General features: G+C 50.3%; 7 protein-coding genes and 1 non-coding gene across 8 annotated transcripts; 6 read left to right on the top strand and 2 right to left on the bottom strand.

Moving 5' to 3' along the window:
- Positions 1 to 1,506: 1,506 nt before the first annotated feature.
- Aud_004012 (HSP70/90 family co-chaperone CNS1) lies at positions 1,507 to 2,917 on the top strand (the record flags this gene model as incomplete). Its single annotated transcript, XM_043288957.1, has 3 exons — positions 1,507 to 1,804; positions 1,875 to 2,147; positions 2,202 to 2,917. 3 exons carry the CDS (start codon positions 1,507 to 1,509, stop codon positions 2,915 to 2,917), a joined length of 1,287 nt encoding a protein of 428 aa, XP_043144892.1.
- A 1,364-nt stretch (positions 2,918 to 4,281) lies between these two features.
- Positions 4,282 to 5,702, top strand: Aud_004011 (putative endo-1,4-beta-xylanase; the record flags this gene model as incomplete). The annotated part of the gene is made up of 5 exons (XM_043288956.1): positions 4,282 to 4,328; positions 4,378 to 4,534; positions 4,599 to 4,731; positions 4,780 to 4,893; positions 4,954 to 5,702. 5 exons carry the CDS (start codon positions 4,282 to 4,284, stop codon positions 5,700 to 5,702), a joined length of 1,200 nt encoding a protein of 399 aa, XP_043144891.1.
- Positions 5,703 to 6,313: 611 nt separating this feature from the next.
- Aud_004010 (DUF2841 domain-containing protein) lies at positions 6,314 to 7,693 on the bottom strand (the record flags this gene model as incomplete). Its single annotated transcript, XM_043288955.1, has 4 exons — positions 6,314 to 6,807; positions 6,866 to 7,051; positions 7,102 to 7,581; positions 7,633 to 7,693. 4 exons carry the CDS (start codon positions 7,691 to 7,693, stop codon positions 6,314 to 6,316), a joined length of 1,221 nt encoding a protein of 406 aa, XP_043144890.1.
- Positions 7,694 to 10,475: 2,782 nt separating this feature from the next.
- Positions 10,476 to 11,925, top strand: Aud_004009 (uncharacterized protein; the record flags this gene model as incomplete). Its single annotated transcript, XM_043288954.1, has 2 exons — positions 10,476 to 10,731; positions 11,162 to 11,925. 2 exons carry the CDS (start codon positions 10,476 to 10,478, stop codon positions 11,923 to 11,925), a joined length of 1,020 nt encoding a protein of 339 aa, XP_043144889.1.
- A 1,124-nt stretch (positions 11,926 to 13,049) lies between these two features.
- Aud_004008 (putative nuclear serine protease HtrA2/Nma111) lies at positions 13,050 to 16,686 on the top strand (the record flags this gene model as incomplete). The annotated part of the gene is made up of 4 exons (XM_043288953.1): positions 13,050 to 13,835; positions 13,907 to 16,207; positions 16,266 to 16,463; positions 16,513 to 16,686. 4 exons carry the CDS (start codon positions 13,050 to 13,052, stop codon positions 16,684 to 16,686), a joined length of 3,459 nt encoding a protein of 1,152 aa, XP_043144888.1.
- A 2,303-nt stretch (positions 16,687 to 18,989) lies between these two features.
- Positions 18,990 to 19,060, top strand: Aud_004007. Its single transcript has one exon. It is a non-coding gene; the product is annotated as a tRNA-Gly (tRNA).
- A 490-nt stretch (positions 19,061 to 19,550) lies between these two features.
- On the bottom strand, positions 19,551 to 23,622 carry Aud_004006 (uncharacterized protein; the record flags this gene model as incomplete). Its single annotated transcript, XM_043288952.1, has 5 exons — positions 19,551 to 20,129; positions 20,187 to 20,477; positions 20,534 to 23,233; positions 23,297 to 23,387; positions 23,444 to 23,622. 5 exons carry the CDS (start codon positions 23,620 to 23,622, stop codon positions 19,551 to 19,553), a joined length of 3,840 nt encoding a protein of 1,279 aa, XP_043144887.1.
- A 1,478-nt stretch (positions 23,623 to 25,100) lies between these two features.
- On the top strand, positions 25,101 to 26,529 carry Aud_004005 (uncharacterized protein; the record flags this gene model as incomplete). Its single annotated transcript, XM_043288951.1, has 8 exons — positions 25,101 to 25,157; positions 25,227 to 25,245; positions 25,278 to 25,301; positions 25,362 to 25,478; positions 25,543 to 25,574; positions 25,630 to 25,747; positions 25,804 to 26,000; positions 26,071 to 26,529. The coding sequence occupies 8 exons, from the start codon at positions 25,101 to 25,103 to the stop codon at positions 26,527 to 26,529; spliced, it is 1,023 nt and encodes a 340-aa protein (XP_043144886.1).
- Positions 26,530 to 27,404: the final 875 nt, after the last annotated feature.

The raw sequence follows: 27,404 nt of genomic DNA, 5'->3' as shown, positions 1-27,404 counted from the left end.
CCTGAAGAAGAACCTGAAGAAGAACCTGAAGAAGAACCAGAGGGGGGACCAACAGAAGAACCTGAAGAAGAACCTGAAGGAGGGCGTGATGGAGAGGGCAGAGGAATTCACATTCCCACTAAAAATGGAACGAATGATGGTGATGAAGCCAGTGACAAGGAGGCTATTGATATTTTATTCAATTTAAAAGAGGAATGGGTTGTTGAACCACCACCACTTAATAAGGGTGAATAGGTGTACACATCTTTTAGATGGGTGTCAGTCACATAATCCAATAAACTTTTGAATGTAAATTATTTCCCACTTCAGATTTGACGTAATCTGTAAGCAGAGATGGACTGTGCAGGGAATGCGCAAGCACAATTGCTCTATCTTCTTGGTTGAATGTAGCATCCTACTCATTATCTGCCCAGAGTCAAGTTGAGAGTCGTGTTGAACCATATGCAAAGTATGCAGGATGTCAAATAGTATAAAACAACAAAGCAGCTGTCCCATTAAGTTTTCGATTTCTATTCTACCAAGCAGTGATCAAAGGCTCTTGATCACATTGCGCTTGATCATACACTTTGTCCCCGCAAGCAAGCATCTTCAGTCAAGAAGCTCCTAAAACAATGCTCTTAAAGCCCTTTAACACCTTTAAAATTAGCTATTCAGCAGCTTATTAAGGGTTGCATGATGGCTATGCACAGTGCAGCCCTACTAGCAAAGGAGAATCATGATCTACACACAGCCAATAAGAAAGAGAAGCAGAAAAGGAAGCAATCTAAATGCTAGATAGCTCCTAATGAAGGACTCTGCATGCAGGAAGCTAGGGATCTTATCCAGGCAAGAACTAAGATATTAAGGGTAAAGGGCCATCTACACCTTTACATTTAGAACCCCTAAAACACGCGCCACCAAGGTGTACTAATTACTTCATTATAGGGCATACTAGAACTAGATGCCCTACACACCATACTAGCTAGATCCAATAAAAATATATTGTTTTGGTTGATTTAGATGGCTTCAAACGTTCAAATGCATCAAAATCGGATGAGGGGTGTCCCGCTCGCCCGGGAAATACGTTAGTTAACGTAATCGGTAAGCGAGCGGGCCACCTCTGTATTCCATAGAAAAAGGGCCCTTTTTAAGACTACTGTACTATATGTCACCCAAAGATGAATATTAAAGTATAAATTGGCCATAATCGAGAGGGCAAGGAGGAGGCTATATAGACCACACACTGCGATGCCAAGGCTCAACCATGCGCTTTCCCCAAATAGGAACGCTATACCGCTTCTAGTAATTCGCCGTCACCCAAGTATAAGAGGATAGAGGTAGCTTACTTGGGACCTGGCGGAAGGACTGCTCACCGCCTTCCGTTTCCAAGGCAATAAGGCAGAAGGGCAAACCCTATCCCCTCCTGTTTGCAACGTTTGTTCTGATAGCGTTCGTCAGGTACTGATTCTGTGAGACTTTTTTGATCAAGAATATTAAACATCCGTTTATTCAGCCACAGATAGCACGATGGGTCAAATAGAGGAGCTTCCAGACGACTTTGACGAGCGCCTCAATTTTAACGAACTACCTCCTGCTACCGAGGTGCCTCCCAGCAAAATTCACAATGACGGCCCTCCTTCCGCCGTCGAAGAGACTCCATTTCCGATCAACGAAGAGAGATTAAAGGAGCTCGAAAATGACCCCAAGGCACCCAAGCTGCCGCCGTCCATGGCGTCGGTCAAGTCACATACTTCGGAGGAGCTGTGGAGCATGATGAATAAAACCCCGCTGTTCATGACGGATCTTAATCAGGCGGGCGACGAAAGTAAGCTTATCCTCCCTAAGCGGTAGATGCAATTTGCATGACTAAGACTGACGATGCATTCGCTGCGTAGATGGTGAAAATCCCATGCTCGATGCCATTCAAGCACTCCAGAACGAAGGTACCCGTGGTGAAGTTGCCCAGAGCTACCGCGAGCAAGGCAACGAGGCAGCAAAAGAAAAGAGATGGATCGATGCCAAGGAGTTCTATACCAAGGCTCTTGCGGTGGTGACAACTAAACTCGATAAGTGGGATAAGCCAGAGGATCCCAAAGAGGAGGAGAAGCTCCTGCGGCAGGCCGAGGAGGCTTCATACATCAACCGCGCTCTATGCAATTTGGAACTGAGTATGTCACTTGCGTTATGGCCACACCCTGGCACAAGTTGCTAATTTGGCCCAGAAAATTACCGTTCTACCACCCTCGACTGCGCCTCTGTTCTCAAGCTCAACCCGAACAATATCAAAGCTTATTATCGTTCCGCGATGGCGCTTTATGCCCTCGACAAGCTTCCGGAGGCCGAAGATGCCGCTTCGCGGGGTCTCGCCCTTGACCCCAACAACAAGTCGCTACAACAAGTGGCCGCCAAAATTGCCGATCGCAAGGCAACTCTGGAGCGTATTGCGGCGCGAAAGAAGGCGGAGGAGGAACGGGTACAGAAGGAAAAGCTGATTCTCAGTACTGCACTACGTGCCAGACAAATCAGGACTCGCAAGACAGCGCAACCGCCAGACATGGAGGATGCACACATTCGGCTGACTCCCGATCCCTTGTCTCCCGAAAGTACCCTTGAGTTTCCGGCCGTTCTGCTGTACCACATGGACGCCCAATCAGACTTTATTAAGACGTTCTCTGAGATGACGTCTATTGAAGATCACCTGGAGTACATCTTCCCATTGCCATGGGACACCAAGCAGGAGTATACGATCAACGGCGTTGATTGCTTCATGGAAACTGTGACAGGGGGACTGATCAAGGCCGGCAAGAAACTACCACTTCTGCAGATCCTTAGCGGGGGCAAGGTTGAAGTAGTCGACGAGCTTGTCAGGATCTACGTGATACCGACCTCCAAGAGTGCAAAATTCATTGCCGAAATGAAGGCCAGAAAAGAAGGCTGATCCTTAGGAGTACATACCGGTTAAAATTTCCGTCAACCGGGGTATTTACTTCGTGGATGCACTGACTATTGCACGTGCAGTAGTCCGTCAGACTGAATGCTTCTGAGCTCATTACACCGTGGCCTGGCAGGCTTAGCGTTGGGCAATATCCCGCCTATCTGTCTACCCCAGGGAAGAGGCATTGCTTTCCACTTGTGGAATACGTGTATTTCTCGGATCTTCGATCCCTGAATATCCTTGGGGTACCCTATAACTTCAATGATGTACATACAGCCATAGGCTGTTCTGCAGGCCGTATTTCTTCAGGCTGTATGGACAAACTGCCGAATGGCGCCGGAATCGTGGGCCGAATCTCCTACGTAACGACCTTTTATGACTGTGTAGGATGAAATAACTAGGTAGATGAATTTCGCTTACGTTAGTTCGCTACTGACGAAAGTCATGTCTCTTAAGTCTCCGACTGCAAGCCAGTTCATCTAAGGAGTAATTTGACTGGATGGTCAGCCACTCTTTGCACCAATTTATCCGGACAAAATGCGGGGAAATTCTGTTCCTTCATCCCCTGAAGAACTCCACTTCTGGAGAAAGGGATGTTTATTGGATCTCGCTTCCTCGCTTAACGTAATGAAGCTGAAGAGTGGTACGTAGTCGGCATTTGCCGTTTGTACCTGGTTCTCTTACGATGTTGATCATGGTTCGCTTTCACCTTCGACAGATTACCTCTTTAAAGGACATTTGTATCAAAGTCTCTCATTAAAACGGGTGTCAAAAACATCGATTGTCGTACTTGAAGTGACTCCTGAAACACCCTAAATCCCTTGTCAACAACACTAACCTGTCTGGTCACTCTGGTGACAATTTCACTGGCCCACCATTTCACTCACTGCAGACTAGCATTCTTTGGCTGTCTCTCCTGCGAGCCATTGGGTCTATTTTCAGGCTAAAAGCTATCATTGCTTGATCTTATTAGAGACTATTGGGCAAATAGGTGTCTACTGTTTCTTGGCCGAACTCGAGCCGGTCATGCTGCCCAAAGCGATGAAGTCATTGTGGTCAATGCCTTCCTGCACCAATCGAACAGGCCATACGGCCCTCACATTATCCTCGACCTGAAGAATATATCACGGCAATTATGCCGGCCGTCAAGCGTTGACGACCATTAGCGCCGGTTGAAGTGATTGGGATCAATCTGGAATACGGAGTATTGTGAACCATGTCTTTTTAGCCTGGTCCTTGTCCTAGAATCATAATAACCTCCGTCCGTATAAGAACGGGCATCCAGACCTGTGCAATGGAATTATTTTGCGATTGACTAGACTAGATAACTATCGTTCCTGAATTCGTATCTCAAAGTACTTTCCAAGATGGTTCATTTATATTCAATCGCGGCAGCTCTGGCTGCTTTGCCTCTGTATGTTTCCCACTCGTGATGAGAAGAAGCAGCTCTGACATCGCTCTAGCGTATATGGAGCTGGCCTGAACACAGCAGCCAAAGCCAAAGGACTAAAGTACTTCGGCTCCGCTACTGACAACCCAGAGCTCACGGACACTACGTACGTCGCTCAACTGAGCAACACCGACGACTTCGGTCAAATCACGCCGGGAAACTCCATGAAGGTTTGTTTACATCTTTTCCCTGGACCAACTGAGTCAGGGGCTAATTGCTTTCTTTGACGGACAGTGGGATTCCACCGAGCCTTCTCGGAATTCTTTCTCGTTCGCAAATGGAGACGCAGTCGTCAATCTGGCGACCAAGAATGGCCAGATGATGCGATGCCATACTCTGGTCTGGCACAATCAGCTCCCGAACTGGGGTAAGCGGATGTCTCGTTCATTCTCGAATTCTCTCTAACGGTTGACAGTCTCGAGCGGATCGTGGACCAATGCAACCCTTTTAGCGGCCATGAAGAACCATATCACTAACGTGGTCACTCACTACAAGGGGAAGTGCTATGCATGGGATGTTGTCAATGAAGGTCGGTTGCTCCATCTATCCTACAATAGGGCTTCTGAAACTGATAAGCCTGGTAATCTAGCCCTGAACGAAGACGGTACCTTCCGTAACTCCATCTTCTACCAGACAATTGGTGAAGCATACATCCCCATTGCATTCGCGACTGCTGCCGCAGCAGATCCCAGCGTGAAACTCTACTACAACGACTACAACATTGAATACTCCGGGGCCAAAGCGACTGCTGCGCAGAACATTGTCAAGATGATCAAGGCCTACGGAGCGAAGATTGATGGCGTCGGTCTCCAGGCACACTTCATTGTCGGCAGCACTCCGAGCCAATCGGATCTGACAAGCGTCTTGAAGGGCTACACTGCTCTCGGCGTCGAGGTCGCCTATACCGAACTTGACATCCGCATGCAGCTGCCCTCGACCGATGCAAAGCTGGCCCAGCAGTCCAATGACTTCCAGGGCGTGGCCGCAGCATGCGTTAGCACCGCCGGTTGTGTGGGTGTCACCATCTGGGACTGGACCGACAAGTACTCCTGGGTTCCCGGCGTGTTCTCAGGCTACGGCGCCGCATTGCCTTGGAATGAGAACTACGTTAAGAAGCCAGCCTACAATGGCCTGATGGCAGGTCTTGGAGCAAGCGGCTCCACAACGACCACTACCTTGACCACCACCACAAAGACCACGACTACAACAGGTGCAAGCTCTACTGGAGTCGCTCAGAAATGGGGACAGTGCGGCGGTATCGGCTGGAACGGGCCAACAACTTGTGTCAGTGGAACCACTTGCCAGAAGCAGAATGACTGGTACTCGCAGTGCCTGTAAATGGATCGCTGTTTTAGCAGATCCATTCGTTTGCATTTTTTCTCTTCTTTCTTGTAACTAGTTAAAATGAGTCCAGCATTTGCAAAATGAATTCATTTGGACATCTACCTAATTTTGGTTAGCTTCACTGCTGGAACGCAAAACCAGGCTTGTTCATGAAACATCCATACCTCTTTTATACAACTTTTGCAAGCAAAAAGAGGTCGTCTATGAAAGAATCTCAGTTGATGAACTTTGCTTCGAGCATCTTATGGCGGGGCTCAACGGCAGCTATAGATACGTCTTCTGGAAGGTCAGGTGCACAGCCAACTAGGAAGGTGTCATCTTCTGTCACCTCCTACCAAACCAAAAACCTCCTTGTCCTCTTCCTTCTTCAATTATCTTCAGCTTCTCGAACTAGTTCTTAACATTTGACTACTTTCAACCACTATTAGATTCTCTATATGGAGTACAATGTTGAACGAGAATATGTGCTTCGACTTGTATCAAGTCGCCCGCCAAATGATACACAAAACCGACATCAAGCTTTACGTGCAGCAACAAGGTCAACCAGCAAATCCTTTCAAAGACAACTTCGAAGGCAGCTTCATCATCCTCCCAATAATCAGACGTCAAAAGTTAAAGTAGTACGGGGTTGGACAACTCTCCATACCATTGCCAGCGACGCCCATGTCAGGCCTATGCTGATCTTGCTGCCCATGACTGACATTCGGCTCATGATAAAACCGCAGAGGAAAGGCGTGAAAGTTCAAGGGAACAAGTGGAGGGGCATTGTGGAAGGTCGATGGAATGCTTACAGAGAACGGATGTTCCCCTTCGTGGCCCTCCTTCAGTATCGGAGTCGGTAATACTGCGGAGGGGCAGGAATCCGGGTTGGTGTCCATGATCCCATGATCGCCCTTCCCGCTCGCTGTATCAGTATGACTGATGAGAAAGGCTCCTGTTGACGGGAAGACTGATGTGGGGGATTCCATGTCATAACCCTCTCTCTTGTAGACTCGGTTCACGTCTGCGTTCATCACTTCTGCCATGGGAGAACCAGCATCCTTCAGGTCTATCTCATCCGGCAAATGTGCTCGAGAGATATACACAACTGCTTGTTCGTCTATCAAGAGATGAGTGTGCCTCTTTTTATGTTGGTATAAACGTCAAGGGCTACGTACCGAGATGGTCGTCCAGGTAACTCTCCTCTTCTTCTCGGACGCGATAGATCTCGTCCAGGACCCCCAGACGGTCCGGTGGTGAAATCTGACGGCGGATGGATTGATCGGCCTCTCTAAGCTTCGCGACAGTGATGCCACGGCTGTCGCGGAGCTCACAGAGAATGTGTACAAGCAATCGAACTCTCTCTGGTACGGTCAGCTTTTAAAAAACTGAGAAAGTCTCCGTCATATCTTACCCGCTTTGGGAAGATGGTCGGGCTCTTTATGTGTGACACCATGTGGCCACCAGGCTGGCTTTGTCATCTCTGGGTCGAGCTGTTGAGAGATACCAGCGATAAGCTTCCGCCCGTTATAAGGATAATTGACTTGCTTTCGGGGCTCGACAAGTTTGACATATGCTTTAGCGATAGTCCGACAGTTGATTTGCTGCAGGCTTTCGAACGCTTTTTGATAGTATTTTCGCAGAAGCCTTCTGTCTCGGAGCGGCAACATGGCTTTCTGATGGCAAGTGATGTTCAGTGGCACTACGCATTCATGAAAGACTTTCCTCCTTTTTGCCTGGCGGCCATGATCAGCAGGCATCTGTCCAGCTGTGGCTCTTTGCTCCGACGCCTTTATATCGTCCTGGTCCGTCATATCATTGGTCTCTCCTTTCCGAAGTGACTGTGGCGACAGCGGGCTTCTTCCTCTGGCCGAAGGTGATTTGTGGATGGAGTCTAGCCCTTAGTCGTCAGTCCATTTCTGTTGTGAGTATCTGAAGGTCTTACTTGGACCGGGAAACAAGCTGTCTTTCTTTGATATTGCTACTGCTTCCAGAAAGTTCTCCATAACGACGGGAGACAGGATGGTCTGGCAGCTATTCGCAATTGAAGGGGAAGTTTGCACCCGAACCTTGCCATTACGATCAGTATAAATGATGGCATAATGGCCATACGTGAGGCTCCCGAGCTGGACTTCCGTTGACCCTGGCGTCTGCACCAGCTTGAATCAGCATTTTAATCAAGAAACTAGCTTCTCGGATGTTCGGTATTTGTACCAGCTGTTGCAAATAATCGAATTTGTCGCCAGTCGAGGATGGTAACTTCGAGTCTAACATGAGAACGCTAGTCAACAATCCTGGTCTCCCAATGCCAATAAGGTGCGAGACAGCAGGTGGTACCTACTTTCCGAAGACATGTCTTATCGAGCAGCAAGAAAACCGGGCACAGAAGAGATCGTAGCAACGACAAGATCCACGAACTGGAGTCCACAAGGTTTGTCTGGCCTTCGGAACTGTCGTGCGATGCTCCACTGTGCTTTATACGCGCGAAACAACTCTGTTTAGAGAGCGCCTGTCAACATCCTACGGAAAAAGCAAGCTGCACTCTCAGACCAAACCCGTAATCAATTGCATTCATGAGTCTACCCTGGCCAAGGCTGCCTCATCGCCATGCATACATATATGCGGCACAGCGGTGCGCAGGAGTGCCCCCGTCAGCTGCATTGGCTTACGAACTAACGTTCTTCTGCGTCTGACGATCTCCAGAGGCCAACCGTCTTGACACTAGACAGCGAACCTCGCAGAAGTACAATTACCTATTGATCAAGCTGACTTCACCTTTCTTAGAGTAAGTACAAACCCGTCGGAGATCAATAGTTCCATTGATGGATCCCGCAACATTGGTAATTATCAATATGCCCTCGCCGGCCTGCATCACGCAAACACGGAGATCAAGCATTCGGCTCGCAGAAGACGCGGTTGATCTGCTATAAAAATGGACTTCCCAATACGGCCGTGTCCAATCCATGATATCCAATCATATGTGTGAATTGACGAACAGCTTCTTTTCCAATGGGGCACGGATGGGTGTATCAACTATTGATCGACAGCAAAAATAATGGCGGAAACTACTCACCTGTAATGGTTCCGGAGTTATACAGCCGGTCCTCCACGGTCCAATCTTCGAGCTACTTCCATACTAAGGGCTGTGTCATCCCGGGACCATGGATCAATGCTCCTTGCATGAGCCAGTCGTATCCGAAGTTAACGCGTAATATGGCGCTGAATGATTCAAAAAGTTAGGGCGCTACGTGGCCCATGTTAACAAAAATAGTACTTCAGTTGGAAGCAAGACTTTGCAGTCGAGATGCCCTGATGCTGTAACTTTATCAGGTGAGTACACCTCTCTCATCACATGCACATCATATTTTTCTTATCTGCGGGACCGAGTCAACATCGCTTTAATTGACGTGCCGCAGCAACAATCCGTCTATGAGCTCGCTTAGACTCACATATTTGTTGAGAAACGGAGACCATCGGTGGCAAGCCCTTCCATCGGCCCAGTCCGCCTGCGGAGACCTCTCGAATGACAGATCAATAAAACCGATCAGACAAGGGTATTGTCACCTGATTTAGACACTCGGAAGTCGGAAATCATGTCGAGGAAATGGAAACAGAAGAGAGGAGAGACCTTGAAGTGTGTTTTGTCAAGCCCTTAATGGCTATGTGCCATCGTTGGGGATTGACGAATTGATGAAGCATGAAGCATGAAAGATAAGCTATGATCCATCATATCTCGGCTGTCAACTGTCAATGTGGCCGAGGCCCACCACAGCGAATCGGGCGCAGGCCTGTGGATGATGTTCTGGAAGGGTTTCAGCATCGATAGAGCCTTTGATTATTCCAACCGTGCTCGAAGAGGTAAGGGAAGAATCTTGCACTGGACTTGAAGTGATAGAGGTACTTATTAGATACTTTGTGCCCGTCTATGTACATTATAGTATAAATGCTGCATGCTCGATAGTTGCAGTCGATGATTGACCTGAGATGTTTCAGTTTGACTCTTTTAGGTAACCCGTGATGGTGCAGCCATGTCTTTTGTAAAAATTACAGAGCAAATCTCTCATATTGTATTTTACGCATATTAGTCTTACGTATAGTAATTCTACCGCAATCTCTTTCTTTCATCCCTCTATCGATCAGTTCGATATATCAGACAGAGATTCTATATCCTCCTTATCTGTGCTTTTCTGAGTCAAGGCATCATGGGCGTTGTCCTCAAGACTCCAGTTGCAGTACCGGTTTGTCAAGTTTTCACTGTCTACTCAGCTGCTCTGACTTCGGCGGACGGATAATTCCCGCTCCGATGCCCAGTGGTTGATGAATCGATTTGTCCCAGCAAAAGAAGACGCCCCAGAGTCGATCCTGTCTATTAGCCACATGAGCCAACTTGTCCCACCCCCTTAACCTGGTCTATTCCAACTCCTGAAAGCACCTTTTTCTTGGAGCCAATCATCGTTGTGCTCGGCCCTTTTTTTGGGTCCTCTGACTCCGTACACTAACGACTCATCCCTGGATTCCCCAGCGAGTCAGACAATTGTCTACGGGGCGTACCTTAGCTAAGCTGGTCTTTCTTCTTCGCATATTATTCTGGCACTCTAACTGGGGCCCTGCCTATCGTCCGTGCGGTGCCTTATTTCAAGTCTTTTTTTGCGCATCCCCCTTCGTCCAGCGATTAATATAGGTCGAGCGGGAAGAAAGACCGCCGAGCGTAACACTGGGGGCAAATTTTCTCCAAGAGTCAAAACACTAGGTACTTCGTTCGGACCAGACCACTGTGAATAAGGAAAAATGGATCCCAACGCTGCCGGCTATCCTGCTCTGCAGCAGCAACAGCACAACGCGGGCTATCCTGTCACCACACAGAGTCCACACGGGCAGCAGTTCCCTTTCTATCCGAATGCTATGCCCACCTCCTCCTCATTTCCCCAATCCAAGACGCCGGTGCAACAACCACATCAGCAGCATTCTTTCGGTCCCGTGCCTCTGCAATCTGGCGGTCCCGGTGGAGCTATGATGCCGTCTGGTTTCCCTCAGCAGCCGTCTGGTACGTTGACTTGTGATCTCCTTGGTCGTCTTCTAGTTTATCTTTTCTTTTTCTGTTTTCCCTTTTCGCGTCTTTCAGCCATTCACCGGCCTCCTTCCTCTGCGTTGGGTGCATTGTCCCCTTGGCCTGGTCCGTCGGTCATCCTGTCGATCGAGTACTTGCACTTGCTATCTTAAGCTTGTTTTGCTTTGAATGAACTTGATTCGGCTCTCTTCTTCAGTCCAAATACCTGATGGATGCCATGAATTTCCTGTCCTACCTGTGCGGGCCTTTACCCCCAACGTCGTTCCTGAACTCCTCCCCTGCCCCGTTTCATATTTCGAGAGTATCTCCGGAGTACCCAGTTGCACAACTTCTTCGGACGGACGCCCTCCATGATTTAGACTCTTGGACAAGCCGCTAACGTGATGTGCAATTTCCCCGCTTGCAGGACCCCACGGGAATTTCTCTGCTGCTTTTACCCAACCTCCTGTTCCAGCAACTCTTAGCCAGTTCGTGCCGCATCAGGGCACCCCAACCTCGAACATGTCCCCGAGTGCGGCGCAAAACTTTACCCAGAACATGGCTTCAGTCTCTGCGAATAGCATGCTTCCAGCACAGCAGCAACAACAGCAGCAACAACAGCAGCAGCAGCAGCAACAACAACAACAGCAACAACAGCGCGCTGTCCAGCAGCCAAATCAACAGCAAGGATCCGTTCCGGTAGCAGGGCAGAGTCCGGCTGCGGCAGCGCGAGAGAAGGCTCGTGTCTCGACCCTTTTGGATATCAACTCCATCTTGTTGCAAGAGGTCATCAATCTGCAGGCGGCTGGTAAGGCTGGCGGGCCTCCCATACAACAAGCATCGCAAGACAACAATCCATCACCAACGTCCGACCAGGCGACCGACGCAGCCAAGGGTCCGACGCAAAAGCCCAGTCTCGAGTATGTTGAGTGTATGCGCCGTCTCCAGGCCAATTTGGCATATCTGGCGACTATTGCCGATCGGGCGAAGAAAACTGGCGGTGTGGCTCCCACCGCGCCGGCCATCATGACGCCGCCTCCCAACATGCCAGCGGTCAACGAGCTCTACAGCAAGTTGAATGAGCTGTTCCGGCCGTCAAAAGGTGCCGTGGGTACTCCCCAGCCTAGCCCGCAAGGTACGCCTGGCAACAGCAAACCGAGCCCGTCACCCGCGGCCGAGTCGGCGGTCTGAGGATAGGCACCTATAGGGTTCATTCGCGCCTGAGATCAGATTTGGAATAGCAATCGGCCGGCACACGAAAGGCAACAGAAAAAGTCAACGGCCCTCCTGCGCGGTTATCGGCTTTCATCCGCTCGGCGCTACGCGGATTCCAGACCCGGGGTAGCCATGAGCGGTCATTGCTGGGCGGGGATCACGCTTTTCCGCAGAAACGGTGCGCCAGGCGACACTGGATAACACTGCCAACATGCGGACCGGTTCCAGACTTCCAGCGATAAGACCACAGACTACGGACAATCACTTGACCGTTTATTAACTGGGAGGACAGAACTCGGGCAATCTCTCCGTAACCGTCACCAGCTCTTCCATTCTCTCGGTCTCCACCAAGAGGCAGTACAAGGGATCTCTTTCATCTAGCCTTCTTTATCTACAACAAGACGTCGCCAGCCGCGATACGCTCTGGACCTGTGTTCAATAATACCAGCGCGGTGGACAGACACGTGAGGTTCTCTCCGATGTTATCGACACCGTCTCCTCCCTGCCCTGTGGGTATGGGAGCGGAAACTTGGAGGTGATGTAGTGTCCCTGTGTATTGTAGGTGGTCTTGCGAGGATAAGGAAATACCGTATATCCTCTTGGCTTGTATCTACTTGTATACTAGGAAGTGATGTATATTACAGACCTCTAGGGAGAGGAGGCGTCTGGGGTCTGTTCTGGATGTGACGTTGCCATGACAGTAATCGTGGGATTTGTGCTGTTTCACATGTAGACGACCAGGGTAGAACAACACTTCAATTCGGACGACGATCCGCTTTAATTGCAATTTCTCTCGGTCGCTCTCTCTTCAAGATCTACCTTGACCTATGTATGCAGTTGAAATGATCAGAAGACAGGATCTACTATGACTGCGCATCATCACTTGATCCCCCCTTCTAGCCACTGTCGGGCCAGGGTCTGGCCCAATCAGTGGCCTGCGCTGCGGCTGTCCGCCCTGCGGAAAAAAAGAACCTTGGGAAGCTCTGGAGTTTGAGTGCCCGACTTCTTCACTCCCTAACCCTTTCGTCTCACCCTCCTCTTTCATTCTTTTGCTTCCCCTCTTCTATTCCTGGTAGCTGACTTGGAGGGGTTTCTTGTGAATGTCTTGCGTCTTGCTCCCTTTGTACAGAAGGAGCTCACCGGTCGCTACTACTATCGCTGATCTTACTGCTACTTCCGCCTCCGCGCCGCCCCCATCGCAATACACCTCTACGCCTAGAATTTCCACACAGTCTGTTCGATTCTCCTGGAGTTATTCACGATCGCCGAGTGTCTACGGTTTTACTTCTGAATCACCACACAAGCAGTTCGGTTCTCAACTGCCGCATCGACATCGATTTCTCTCGGGGTGGACTAGCGTCGCAACACCTGTCATACACAGCAAGCTCGGGACACACAGCCGATTGCTTTCCTCCCTCGCGCCCTTCACTCGCTCTCGTCCGTCTCTACCTCGGTCTGATTCTCGAAAGAGCATGGATCTGAATGGCGAGACCAGCTCAAAGCGCAAGCGCAGCTCCGTCGCCGCCGCCGCAGAGCGTCCGGCCAAACACCTGAAACCCGAGAGCTCGACATTAACGCCCGGCGACGCAACGCCCGCGAACGGGACCGTCTACGAGGTCGAGGATGAGGAGGATACAGGCCGGGTAATGCCTATCGGGCCCGCGCAGGCGGATTCGCCCGAGTGGCAGGCTACCATTGAGAAGGTGGTCAAGAGCGTGGTGTCGATCCATTTCTGCCAGACTTGTTCGTTTGATACGGACTTGTCGATGAGTAGTCAGGCGACGGGGTTTGTGGTCGATGCTGAACGCGGGTATATCCTGACGAATCGCCATGTGGTTTGCGCGGGTCCGTTCTGGGGTTATTGTATATTTGATAATCATGAGGAGGTGAGTTTGGAGTGATGTCTGGGCTTGAAGATACGGGCATGGTTGCAGTGCTGACATTAGAGTTATTCCAGTGCGACGTGCGTCCTGTTTATCGAGATCCCGTGCACGACTTTGGTATTCTGAAATTCGACCCCAAAGCGATTCGATACATGGAATTGACTGAGCTCAAGCTTCGACCGGAGGCGGCCCGTGTGGGGTGTGAGATTCGAGTCGTGGGTAACGATGCTGGGGAGAAGCTGAGCATTTTGTCTGGTGTCATCAGTCGGCTCGACAGAAACGCGCCAGAGTATGGTGACGGTTACTGTGATTTTAATACGAACTACATCCAGGCCGCGGCTGCCGCCAGTGGTGGCAGTTCCGGCAGTCCTGTCGTCAATATCGACGGTCATGCAATCGCTTTACAGGCTGGAGGTCGTGCGGATGGTGCGGCCACGGACTATTTCCTCCCCCTAGACCGCCCTCTTCGTGCGTTGGAGTGCATCCGACGCGGTGAGCCCGTCGCCCGGGGTACGATTCAGACACAGTGGATCCTCAAACCTTTCGATGAGTGTCGTCGCTTGGGGTTGACTCCTGAGTGGGAGGCTGCTGTTCGCAAAGCCTCACCGCATGAGACCAGTATGTTGGTGGCTGAGATCATATTACCCGAAGGGCCTGCAGATGGAAAGCTCGAAGAAGGAGATGTCCTGCTGCAGGTCAACGGGGAGCTCCTCACGCAGTTCATCCGATTGGACGATATCCTCGATTCAAGCGTCGGGAAGACCGTGCGTTTGCTGGTTCAGAGAGGCGGTCAGAATGTCGAGGTAGAATGTGACGTTGGCGATCTGCATGCCATCACGCCGGACCGCTTCGTGACGGTAGCCGGTGGTACTTTTCACAATCTGTCCTATCAGCAGGCCCGGCTTTATGCCATCGCCGCTCGAGGAGTGTATGTGTGCGAAGCAGCAGGCTCGTTCAAGTTGGAGAATACCTTGTCGGGATGGATTATTGATGCTGTGGACAAACGCCCGACCCGAAATCTAGACGAGTTCATTGAAGTAATGAAGACGATTCCCGATCGAGCTCGGGTGGTCATCTCGTATCGTCACATTCGAGATCTTCACACCCGGGGTACCAGCATCGTGTACATAGACCGCCACTGGCATCCCAAGATGCGAATGGCCGTTCGTAACGACGAGACGGGTCTCTGGGACTTTTCTGATGTTGCCGACCCCGTGCCAGCTGAAACTCCGGTTCCCAGAAAAGCTGATTTCATTCAGCTCGACGGAGTCAGTCAGCCTGCGGTTTCTGATATCGTCCGCAGCTTTGTACGTGTCTCCTGCACCATGCCCTTGAAGCTCGACGGGTACCCGCAAGCCAAGAAGACCGGTTTCGGGTTGGTGATCGATGCCGAAAAGGGTCTTGTTGTGGTGTCCAGAGCCATTGTTCCCTATAACCTTTGTGACATCAACATCACTGTGGCCGATTCGATCATTGTCGCGGCCAAGGTTATCTTCTTGCATCCTCTACAGAACTATACCATCATCCAATACGACCCCAGTCTCGTACAGGCTCCTGTTCAGAGCGCCAAGCTGAGCACCGAGTACATCAAGCAGGGCCAGGAGACCATCTTCGTGGGCTTCAATCAGAACTTCCGCATCGTGGTCGCCAAGACAGCTGTCACTGACATCACTACCGTCTCGATTCCTGCGAATGCCTCGGCTCCGCGCTACCGTGCGATCAACCTCGATGCCATCACGGTTGACACGGGCCTGAGTGGGCAGTGCACGAACGGTGTGTTGATTGGGGAAGATGGAGTCGTCCAGGCTTTGTGGCTCAACTATCTGGGAGAGCGCACCCCAAGCTCTCACAAGGATGTGGAATACCACCTTGGTTTCGCCACGCCGGCGCTCCTGCCCGTTACATCCAAGATCCAGCAGGGGATCATTCCAAAGCTGCGGATCCTCAATATGGAGAGCTATGTGGTTCAGATGAGTCAGGCTCGCATCATGGGTGTCTCGGAGGATTGGATACAGAAGGTAGCCCAGGCGAATCCGTCGCGGCATCAACTCTTCATGGTGCGCAAGGTCGACTGTCCTCCGCCGCAGTTTACGTCCACTGCGGACGCGTTACAGGAAGGGGACATCATCTTGACCTTGGATGGTCAACTCATTACTCGCGTCTCTGAGGTGGACAAAATGTATGAGAAGGAGGTCCTGGACGCTCTCATCGTGCGCAACGGACAGGAGATGCATATCAAGCTACCGACGGTACCTACCGAGGACCTGGAGACCGACCGTGCCGTTGTCTTCTGCGGTGCTGTGCTGCAGAAGCCGCACCACGCCGTACGTCAGCAAATTTCCAAGCTGCACAGCGAAGTGTATGTCAGTGCAAGGGTATGTTCAACGTTGTACCTAAGAGTTTTAATGTAGTCGTGGTACTAACCTCGTACAGAGTCGCGGTTCCCCAGCCTATCAGTATGGTCTAGCGCCGACGAATTTCATCACCGCCGTGAATGGCGTCTCGACGCCAAACCTTGACAGCTTCGTCAAGGAGGTCGGCAAAATTCCAGACAATACATACTTCCGGTTGCGTGCTGTGACCTTTGACAACGTGCCATGGGTTGTAACTATGAAGAAGAACGATCATTACGTAGGTTACCTCTTTCCCTATTTTGGATATTAGCTGACTCCGGTGACAGTTTCCCATGTCCGAATACATCAAAGACCCGTCTCAGCCACTTGGGTGGCGCACGGTATCCCACGAGAGAGACAGGCACAAGGATGGCATCACCCCCGACGCAGCCAATCTCAACCCAGACGCCATGGACGAGGTGTATGAGGAGGTCAGTGACGTTGAGCCAGAGCTCGACTGAAGTGGTCTCGACGGTTTGTAACTATCAGTGCATAGTAGGATTGAGTCCTGCTGAACACAATGTATGTATGTGTAGATGGGGTCTCGGCCCTTGTATACTTCCCGCAAATATCATGACAAAAATACCAAAACCAAACGGACGCACGTTGGCTATAGACGTCTCATCTGGGGACTTACATTTGCCCAGGATTCTCAATACTCTAGGGCAAGTCTTAGCTGTGGTCTCTCTTGACTATCCACTTATCCAGGGCCTAGAGGTATTCACAGAACATAGATCTAAAAGCAGCAAATTCAGTGGCAAAGGTAGAGGCAGTGAATGAACAGTGAATATTCTACCTTTACCACTACCATGCTCAATCCATTGACTTAATTGGCTCCTCACTCACTTCCTGTGAGACACTGTCACTTCTTCAACTACTCGTTGACCACTAATAACTGCAACATCTGGTACCAGTTACGACTTTTACTTCCTCTAAATGACTAGGTTTGACCAACTTGCGGCGCTAAGATTTACAAGTTACGAGTTACGAGTTCCTTGCAAGAAGGCTCTCGTCAGCAATATGATCTGGGACCTGCGAATTCCAACATACTACGGAGCACACGATGTCCCAGATATCGTGGATTGGAGTCAAGACAGCAATGGGATGTGATATCTCTGACGTCGCTACGACTCGACTCGGAATATCGGGATCGTACGAGTTGTTTACTTTTGCTCTCACTTTGGCGACCACGGCGCGGCCGCGCTTCGAGAGACCCTACTCAGTTCCCTCAAAGGTTTCTCTTGAAGGTGAAGAATGAGATCCTTGCGGTAAGCAGGCCAGGATTCCTGTCATACGTGAACATCGAGCCTGAGATGGCAGTCTGATCGCAATCAGTCCTGACTGTGATAAGGAGATCGAGGAGAGGTCTGTTTATATTGACTTCAACTCCTTTAGCAGAGAATTTCGAGTCGAAATTCCCGTTGTGCGCGCCAAACTGAACACCGTGCTTTTAGACGGCGATGAGAACACCACGGAGCTACATCAAGTTCAAGATGATCAAACTATGGTATGAAATCTGTGATTCTGCTGGCCAGACCATGTCCGCAACGGAGTGACCTGACGATCTGTCATTATATGGTGATTGGGTTGCCATACGACACGCGAACTGGGCAAAACAGAAACCCAAGAGGACTGAGGATATACTTTCGGTCTATAACATCCCTTCTGACATCCCCGCCGATGATTCCAACTGGCCAAACCAACTCCCTTCGGGAGACCTTCAAATACCTCCCACCAGGTGGTTGACTACCCATGCCAACATACCATTCGCCCTGACACACAGCAAGTTACACCAACTTGCGCGCAGCACACAAATGAAGGCTGCCAGTGCCAATACAGCACAGAGTACTCCTTTACCCTGCCATAGAAACAGCCAAGACTGAAGTGAAGTATGGATTGTACCGATCGTGGGGTGTGTGCTTTGCTAACATAGTATAGGCAAAAACCACATGGAGGAGCTCTCCGCGGAGGAGCGGGTAAGTATTAGGCGTATAGATCTGATATTTACTGAACAGATGCTAACTTATATAGGCCATCGAAAACCAAGTGCTCGAGACGAACATGGCCGAAATAGTCGAGATATATCGGCGCATGGTACAAGGGATCGAAATGCTGGGCCAAGCGTGAATACCATTTCCTTCAAGTATCTGTGAAGAGACGGACGACAACTCCCTCGCCATATCCATCTAAGACCAGGACATGGATTGACTGATATTGGCACGAAACACCGTCTGCCCTGCGATGACGATAGATGCATTGTATTAGGTAGAAAGGCCCGTTTTCCACACCCTGTGGTCGTATGTGCCAGAATATGATGCTTAGAAGATTATATCCGGATAGCTCGTTAGCAAAGTCGCTTGATTTGTGCTTTGGTGGTAAAATGTAGCGGCTTAATTCATGAGTGCCTTTTTACCTTATATCAGAGGCCTGACGGTACAGAGAGCCGAGTCTGAAGCCATCTGCTGTCGGTAAATCTCTAACTCTTTAGGGCTTCACGAAGAGTCTGTGGCGGTATATATTTACCGGGATTTCCAATGAAGGAGATAGTAGACGATGCCTCTGTCGACCCCTAAATACAAATATAGAATACCTATGGGCGTTAATAGCAGCCAAAACACCCTGTTTGTTCTTGAATCTCGTGGATTGTACGTTGCTCTTCATTATTTTCCTTCACTATGCTGCACCTCCCACTCTTGCAATAATAATTGGGTTACGGGAGGTATTTGCATTATATACCAAAGTAAGGAAGTAAGGTCAACAACTAGCATCATTGGTCTAGTGGTAGAATTCGTCGTTGCCATCGACGAGGCCCGTGTTCGATTCACGGATGATGCATTCCTTTTTTCCCCCCAACCATCTTCACTGGTAGCGTGTCTTTTCCTTCCTCCTGTCTCGTTCTGTTGTTTCTTTTTTTGTCTTCATTTTCCTTTTCCCTTCTTTTCTTGTTCCTTCCGTGTCTTGTTTACCCGTTTGCCCAACCTTGCAGTCGTTTGACGATGTTGTGATGAACAGCAGATACAATATATGCCTCAATCAAATGGACTGGACAGCATATGGACTACAAGTCTGTCGTATTCGACTGGAAGAAATCAATGCCTTCGACTACATTGAAATACCTAAACTTATCCATGATTGTGTAAATCTAAATGCTTGAATTATGTTCCCAATAATGCAACTACAAAGCTAATAGCATATCAATGACCCGCAAACGCCGCCAGGTATGCCAATCACCCAATTTCTACCAGAGTTCAGCTGTCGCTAGCAACGCAAACCCCCACTGTAAAGTTTAAGAAATACCCGACCAAGATAAAAATGAGGGCAGAAATCATGAGTCAAAAGTCCAGCCGCCGTTGAGCCTCAGCCGTTGACGTTCGGCGAGGTCACGCCGGATTTCCTCTTGGGTCAGCCCATCGGCACCAGACCAGTTGGCGCTACTGGTACGCTCACGGAATTTCTTAATCTTCTTGTCCGCCTTGAATGTTTCCTCCAGTGAGAATGGAGCGATGGGACCAAAGATCGAGTCCGCCTCCATGCCTTCCTGCTGCCGAAGGATGTTCTCGAGCTCCTTAGGTTGAGCCCACTTGGGCACGGGGAGCATCTCCGCATCCGAGTCCTCATCCTCACTATCAGTAGCAATCTCGGGAAGATGAATGTTGTCGCCGTTGGGATAGTTGGGAGATGGTTTCGCCGGTGCCCTTTGAGACGAGCTGGTGCCTGGAGTCTTATGCCCAGGCAGTTGAGACACGGCATTGCTTGGTTCTGCGAAGGGTATCTTGCCGCTTGCGTACTTTGCCATATCCATGGGGTGAGCTGGTCTTTGGGGCTGGGCGGTTTTGAAGATCGAAGAGCCTGGTTGATGCATAGAAGTTTGTCCGTGGCCATACATGGGAGGTTTCATGGATTCCTGGAATACGAGATGAGCATACACGACTAGAGTGATCTGAGAATGGCGGGAGCCTACCTTGCGAATTCCCGACTGTCTGATGGGCGGGGCCATTGTGGGTCGAATGGCTGACATAGGGTTGTGTTCATCTTCCGTCTTCCTGCGCTTAGATTCACCGGAAGGTTGGACAGTACTAGACTTCATGGCTGCGGGACGGTAGCTGGCTTCCTCGTCCAGCCCTCTCTTTGGTGGTTTTGCCGGATTGGGCTGAGGCGGGTTGATCGTCCGACTGAAAGGTTGAATGGATCCAAGCCGTGACGCGGGTCTGGCAGCCTGTGAAAGAGGTCTCTCTGGCTGGACAATTGAAGCCTAAAGTACATGGAGCATCAGCATAGATTCAAAGCCGCGTCGCGAGATTCACTTACTCGTTCGCTCGTAGGTTGTTGACTGCCCTGCCTTTCCAATCTCCGTGCATTTTCCTGTCGCCGTTTCTCGATCGCCTGTATCTGGGCGGCCTTCTTCGCATCCTCAGCAGCAAGCCTTTCCCGGCGTTCGGCCTCTGCTCGGCTGCGCATTTCCTGGCGTCGCGCTTCTTCTTGCTGCTGAGCAGCTCGCTTGCGTTCCAACTCACGTCTCTGTTCCTCCCTGCGGCGCGCCTCTCTTTCTTCCTGCTCCCTTTTCCGCTCATTTGCAAGCTGAACCTTGCGCTGCGATTGGCTGGAGACTGAACTCTTGAAACTGCTATTTGAAGACGCGGTATGTAAAGAAGAATTGCTTGCCTTTTTCTTGAGAATTGGCGGCTTGGAAGCTGAGGGTGGTGCAGCGACAGAAGCACTGGGTTCTGGACCGCTAGACGCCACGGAAGTGGATGCTAGGGGGATCTGGCGCGAAAGCGCGCTGCCGACACGAATAGAGACGGGCTGAGGCTTGGGTTTCTGGAGAGCTTCACGAGTGGGCTTGACAGGGCGCCGATCGTTCTGCTTTGGCTGCTGTTGGGAGACGGACATTCGGCTGGGTGCTCGAGAAACGGTTTCGTGGCTGGGTTCGGGCTCTCTAGATTGGTGTCTCTGCAGCGGCTGTGCCTTCGTCGAGCTGGCTGGAGCCGCGGCTGCCGAAGGGGGAGCGTTACGTTCCTCTTCTTCCATCCGCGCCCTTTCCTGAGCGATCTTCAATTGAAGAGCTTTCTGGCGTTCCTCTACCCGCGCTTTCTCTGCATGCTCCTCTTCTCGGCGACGATCTTCAAGCTCTTTTTGCTTGCGTTTTTCTTCCCTCTCGGTCGAGCTTCGCGTTCTGCGCCCTTCTTGTCGAGGGAGAGGACTAGATATCTGGACCGGCCGACGATCTTGTGTTTCACGAGCAGTATTACCGCTTGGACGATTGTACGAATGCAACCCTAGTTCATCAGGCGAGGACGCTTCTAATCTTGCGGCGGCTGTCACACTGCCGGTGTTCGTAAACAGACCTTTGGCAGATCTCATGATAGATTGAAGTTTCAACTTGGATGCGCTCAGAGGGCCATCATGACGCTCAGCGGCTGGGGAGCCCACTGGTGTTGTGGAAGCGTGATGGCCCGTATTGGACACTGATGCACTCTTCTGATGGGTAGGCCGTTGGGGTGAAGAATAAGCTGGCGTTGAAGACTTTTCACGGATCGATTCTGTGACGTTTCGGTTGCTGGCTCTCGCCGCGTCCGTGTCACTCCGATTCTGAGTCCGTGGTACTGAAACCTTCTCAATGTATGGGCGACTTGTTTCCTTAGTAGACTCTTTCACATTCACGTCCATTTTCGGGCTTCTGAGAGCATGTGATTTCTGTGGAGACTCTATTGGCTTGATCCAGTCGTCCCCGTCGATCGCCATAGGCTCCGGTGCAGACGCTTCGCGAGATTCCTGATTGAGCACCTCTGACTTCGCACTAGCTGCTGGGAGCTCGGGATAAGCAACGTGAGTAGAGGATAGGCCTGACACGGATGGGATGGACTTTGTAGGCCGCGAGGGTTGAAGTTTGCCAAGCATGCTAATCTTTTCGTGAAGTCTCTGAGTGGAAGACTTGGTATGGGCCTTGCTAGCTGTGGCGTCTGCTTCTGCCTCAATATCATCTTGTTGCTGAGCACCTCTTCTACCCTCATCAATATCCATATCGTCATCCAGCGCTGGCTCCTCGTCCACAGCAGTATTTCTGTGTCCACCAGTTTGCCGACCAAATGAACTAGGACCTGCATTGTTCACTCTAGTGATGTCAATGTGGCTCGTGCGAGAGATTCTCGAGCCGCCCAAACTCTTCTTCAACAGTGGCTCCCGTGCAGGGAGCGATGCGAAGCTCAGGCTGCTCTTGCGGATCGGAGGTCTCTCCGGTGTGGAGTTGTCGGAAGGCGTGCCGATGTCATCCAAGGAGTCAAGAGGCGTGTCGTCTTTTTCATGAATCTCTTCTTCTACAGGAGCTGCTGGTTGTTTCATTGGAGAAGACTTGGCTGGCGATGTTTGTGGTTCCGCCTGTGGCTTGGACTCGGACTCGACCTCGGCCTCGACCTCGGCCGCCGAATCAGCCACGACGAATGCTTCCGGCTGCTTCTCATCTGGCTGGGGCGTGGAAGAAGCCATCTTTTCCTGTTTTGGTGTCGTCTCATTGTTGACAGCCTCCACAGGCTCCTCCATAGGCTCCTCTATAGGCTCGACCGTCTCTCCGCGTTGGCGTACGTCTTCCTGAGCCGAATGGAATGAAGCAGCTGTTGTACGACGATCAACAGACTGTCGCTGGGGTTGGTTTTGGGTTTCATTGGCGGTAACGGGCTCGGCTTCGAGAGGTTGGGTGGAAGTCTGCGTCTCCGACTGCACTTGGGTGAGAACCACATCATCGTCATGATCGTCCTCTTCATCGTCTGGCATGCCATGGTAGCCCGAATCGGTGTTATACTGGGGGAACGAGTTCAAATTCTGAGTCAAATCAGGATACTGAGGTTGCGAGGTATTCTCTGCGATGTCCTTCGTCTTGATTGGAGAGACTTTTGGCTCCGACGGCGCAGTTGTGATAGGCGCAGCGGTAGGCTTGACGGGTGAACGGGCGGGGCTGACATTACGACTGCGGTCTCCTTGATTATGAGATGTCGTGAAAATCTCACTCAAAGGCTGATATCAGTCAGTACAAATAATCAACGAAATCAAACATAGCAATGGATGCGGCCAACTTACGATTCTGTTCTCATTTACATTCCGCTTCCGTGCTGTTCGAGGTGTCTTACCTCGGAGCTTTCCGGGAGTTTTGAACACGTCTGTAAGATTGCTATTTTGCAGTCAGTAAGGGTCGACGGATTGTTTAAGATGTAGATCAGAACGCACAATTGATTGCTGGCGAACACCTCTGCCATGTGCTCATTCAACCAATCCATTTCATGGCGCACAGGATACTCAATCTCTTCCATCTCCTGATCGACCAGCTGCGCATAATTCTCCTTCTCGGTTGAAATCCATGCTGCAGAGCCCACAGGCTTCTGCACCCTCGGTCCGGCAGGCGCCATGGCGATGTAAACAAATGCGATAGGAAGAATTTACTGGGCGGGTGCGGGACAGATTGATGTAATCAAGTAAAGGGCCAAAATGCCCGTTCTGAGGAGTCAGGACCAGGCGAGGTAATCATCGATTTATGGCGTGGTGCGGCTAATGTTTGCTGGCAAACAATGTGCTGCGGTCGCTCGTCGTCGGCGGAAGTCGAGCATCAAAACATCGGAGACGCGTGAGTCCCGCAATATCACGTGATAAAACTACATCATGAAGTCTGCCTGATTTTGCTGGCATCTACTCCGTAGATCCATTCTAATTCTACGCTGCCATTCCTCGACACAATGACTTTTATATTTGCACCTTCTCAAATAGCCAGCAGCTCGTTAGAGTGGTCATACCTGATGGCCAAAGCCTGCACCAGACTCTCTTGTTCTGCACTCGTTTGATCCCTTGCTTCCAGCGGTGGAATCCGCCAGTGTCGGTGAGCCTCTCAGCCTTCACTACTGCCTTCTCTAGTGACTCCATAACAGTGCTAGAATTGAGAATAGTCAAAGGGGTTGAGAATTGGATCTAAGCTTTCGGCCAGAATCCCGAACTGTAATTAAGAGCATAGTTGTTATAAGCCGCAATCCACCAACCATCTAGAAGGATCAAGCAGAAGATCGAAGCCGCCTCCAATCAACAGCAGTGCAAACATGCTCTTGCAAATCAGCCTGTCAGAGTCAAAGAGATCATTGTGAGATCATAGGCAACTTGACGGCTTCCGCCATTCGCCCATGCGGGGGGTGACTGTGTTTTTTCAGCCACAATGCTCGAGAGATCTGAACCTGGACACTAGAATCAAGTTTAAATACAAATGGACAATGACCGTTGTATGTAGTAGCGCTGGAACTTTCGCTTTCATGGGTATTTCGCCTGCCAAGTTTTCAGAGTGTGGCGATAGAGAGCCCCTATGATGTTGATACTGCGTATGTCATCACGAGGAAGTGAGTGCCGCTATCACATGTCGAAGGAGCCCAGAAATATTAATAGTAGCTTTTGTCAGACAACTCTCCATGTAACTACGAAGGAGGTAGAAGTCTGTTAATGCTTCAAGACGGGAAGAACAAATTAGTGAACAATAAATAACATCCATTATTGCAGAATAATACTCGAGTGGGTCGTCCCTTAGAGAAAAGGCAGTGAAGCACACGACCAGACAAGCCCGAACCTGTCCGCGCTCGCTTCGATTGCATCACCACCAAAACAGACCGGATCGGACCAGACCAGGCTAGAGCACGACCCTCTCCTTATCTTTTTTTCTGCTGCTGCTGCTGCCCCCATCCACTTCCATCCATCCCTCTCTCATCCTTTTCTTTTTCTTACACTCCTCCTAATCTCGGCAACTTCCATCTGTTTAAATCCGGAACTTCATTTTCTCACGGAACCCCTGACAACAAAACCATCTCCATACTCTGTGACCCAAGTTCTAGAGCTTTCCACACAAATTTCCGCCATGGCCGAAGTCCAAAGCGCCGGTGACGTGAGCTATCCCAACCCTAACGGCAGTAAGGTACGTTTGGAGCAGACATCGGCGACCTTTTTTGAAGACAGGAATGCTAACTACGACTGCTATCTATAGTTTGTCATTTCCCCACGGTGTAGCGTTACACAAACTGACTTTGCAATCCAGGCATCAGAGATGCTGTGACGAACGGTACAGAAGAAACTCAGTCGATAGCGGATGAATCAAAGTTCTAACAAGATTGTTTTGCAGGTCCTGTTATTACCAACATTAAGTCCGAGGCCTCGCGTACCCAAGAGGAATTGCGCGACCTGAGATATTCGAGCTCAACTCCGTCAACGACCACTGCGACCGGCCAGCCCCTGACCTGTATGTCGAGCGATTTTTCAAGCCAAGCCAGCAACCTCAGAAGACAGAGCTAATGACCGCATAGATTATCATTCCTTGCTTTACAGACTCCTGAGCGTGAGTTATCTCTTGGTCTGGTCTCAATTTACATATGTTGCTGACATCAACCAAGTGGGAGCAACCCAGAGCGACTGCCGTTTCCTTTGTGAGCGTCATCGCCTTTATTTTTGCCGCCCGTTACCTGCCCCTTCTTCGCTGGTTCTTCAAGTTTACGTATCTGGCTTTGGGATGTGAGTTGATGCTTGTTGGTGCATATATTGCGTACTCTAGCTGATTGAGATGGTAGTCACCGCTGCGGCCGAAATTGGTGGTCGTCTCGTGCTGTCACAGGGCCTCGCCAGCTCGTTCCGTCCTCGCAAATACTACACCGTCCCCAAGGAAACCGTTGAGGCAGTTTTGGAGGACCTCGAACAGCTCGTCGACTTCCTTCTTCTTGAGTTCCAGCGTATTCTGTTCGCCGAGAATGTTGTCCACACTGTTGCTGTATGTTTAGACTCGAATATGCTCATGTTGTCCTTGAAGGATGAGCTCAGCGCTGACCGGGAAATTGCAGGCCTTCTCTGCCGCCTTTACTGCCTACTGGCTGATCAAGTTCCTCCCATTCTGGGGATTGTCTCTGATTGCCGTCACCATCGCGTATCTGGGACCTCTCGTCTACATCAACAACCGCGAAGTCATCGATGCTCAAATTGAGAATGTCCATGGAATGATCAACTCCCAAGCCCACCAATTGAAGGACCTTGCTGAGGAGCGTACCCATCATGCCACCGGCCTCGTGAAGCAGTACGTCGGTGACTACAGCGCCAAGGCTCAAGAGTACATTGGTCACCGCCGCAGTACTTCACCAGAAGCTACCAAGAATACCGGTCCTGTTGTCAAGAAGGAGCCTAGCGCCGAAGCCGTTGTCAAGACAACGGACTTCCCGGAGGCCCCCAAGCAGGAACCGGTAGCAAAACCCATTGAGCACAACCGCGAGCCTTTGGAGACCAGGGAGCCTCTGCTGGCTGCTTAAGTGCGCAATTTGTCTCATTGCTCATCTATTGGCCTGCCTGTCGGTCAAAGATATGATGTCATCGGACAGGGATTATGCTAATGGGCAAGCGATCTAGTATTGCTCTCGCGAATTGAGTTTGGGTAGAATTGAATTGTACATTGTGACTCGGGATGGATGGTTCGGCGTGCATGATGTTAAGATGGTATGATATCTCAGGGTTTCTATTTCGCTTATTTCCCTTTACAAGGGTCTTTTTTTCTGTCTGTGTGCAACCGCGTCTGCGTTAACACTCAGGTTCATTGCCTAAAAGCTTCACCATCAGTATTTTGTGACTCATGTGATTTTCTTTTTCTTTTTCTGCGTTTCTCCCCCCTTTCATGTTTTTCTGGTATCCCTCTATCCAAGAAGCACATCAGAGTGCTAAATGACATACGCTACGATCTGTCTCAAATTTATTGAGTTGTCTGCATAATGTTTGCTTGTGCCGTTGCTTTCTTGGCTATGAAGGTCCGATCCATTGGTCTACCTGTCCTTTTCTGGTTCCAACAATGCCAATATGAAGTAACGGTTTCTATGTTCAATTTTCAAACCATGGCAGCTCCAAGGCTCAATCAGCGCAATGACTCCGACTCGCGTCTTCTCAGACAATCCTGCATCTAAATCCGGACCAAGTTCACAAAGCGTGGTACTTTTGTTCCTAATACATCCAAACAGGACATAACGTTCTCTGTGTTCTGTAGTAAGCGGGATGACCTCGCTCCTTTCCACCCCTTTACCCCAGATTGGGAGACGTCACACAAGTGTTGCCTGAGCTGTTTGATGATGCCGCAGTCGACAGGGATCATCCCGTTCTGAGTCTAACGGGGGACACCCGGCAACGTCGCATTTCGCAA

Source organism: Aspergillus udagawae, assembly GCF_001078395.1.
Source record: "Aspergillus udagawae IFM 46973 DNA, scaffold_3, whole genome shotgun sequence".
NCBI lineage: Eukaryota > Fungi > Ascomycota > Eurotiomycetes > Eurotiales > Aspergillaceae > Aspergillus > Aspergillus udagawae.
Note: the sequence above shows the minus strand (reverse complement) of the source record. Positions and strands in the feature narration are given on the sequence as shown.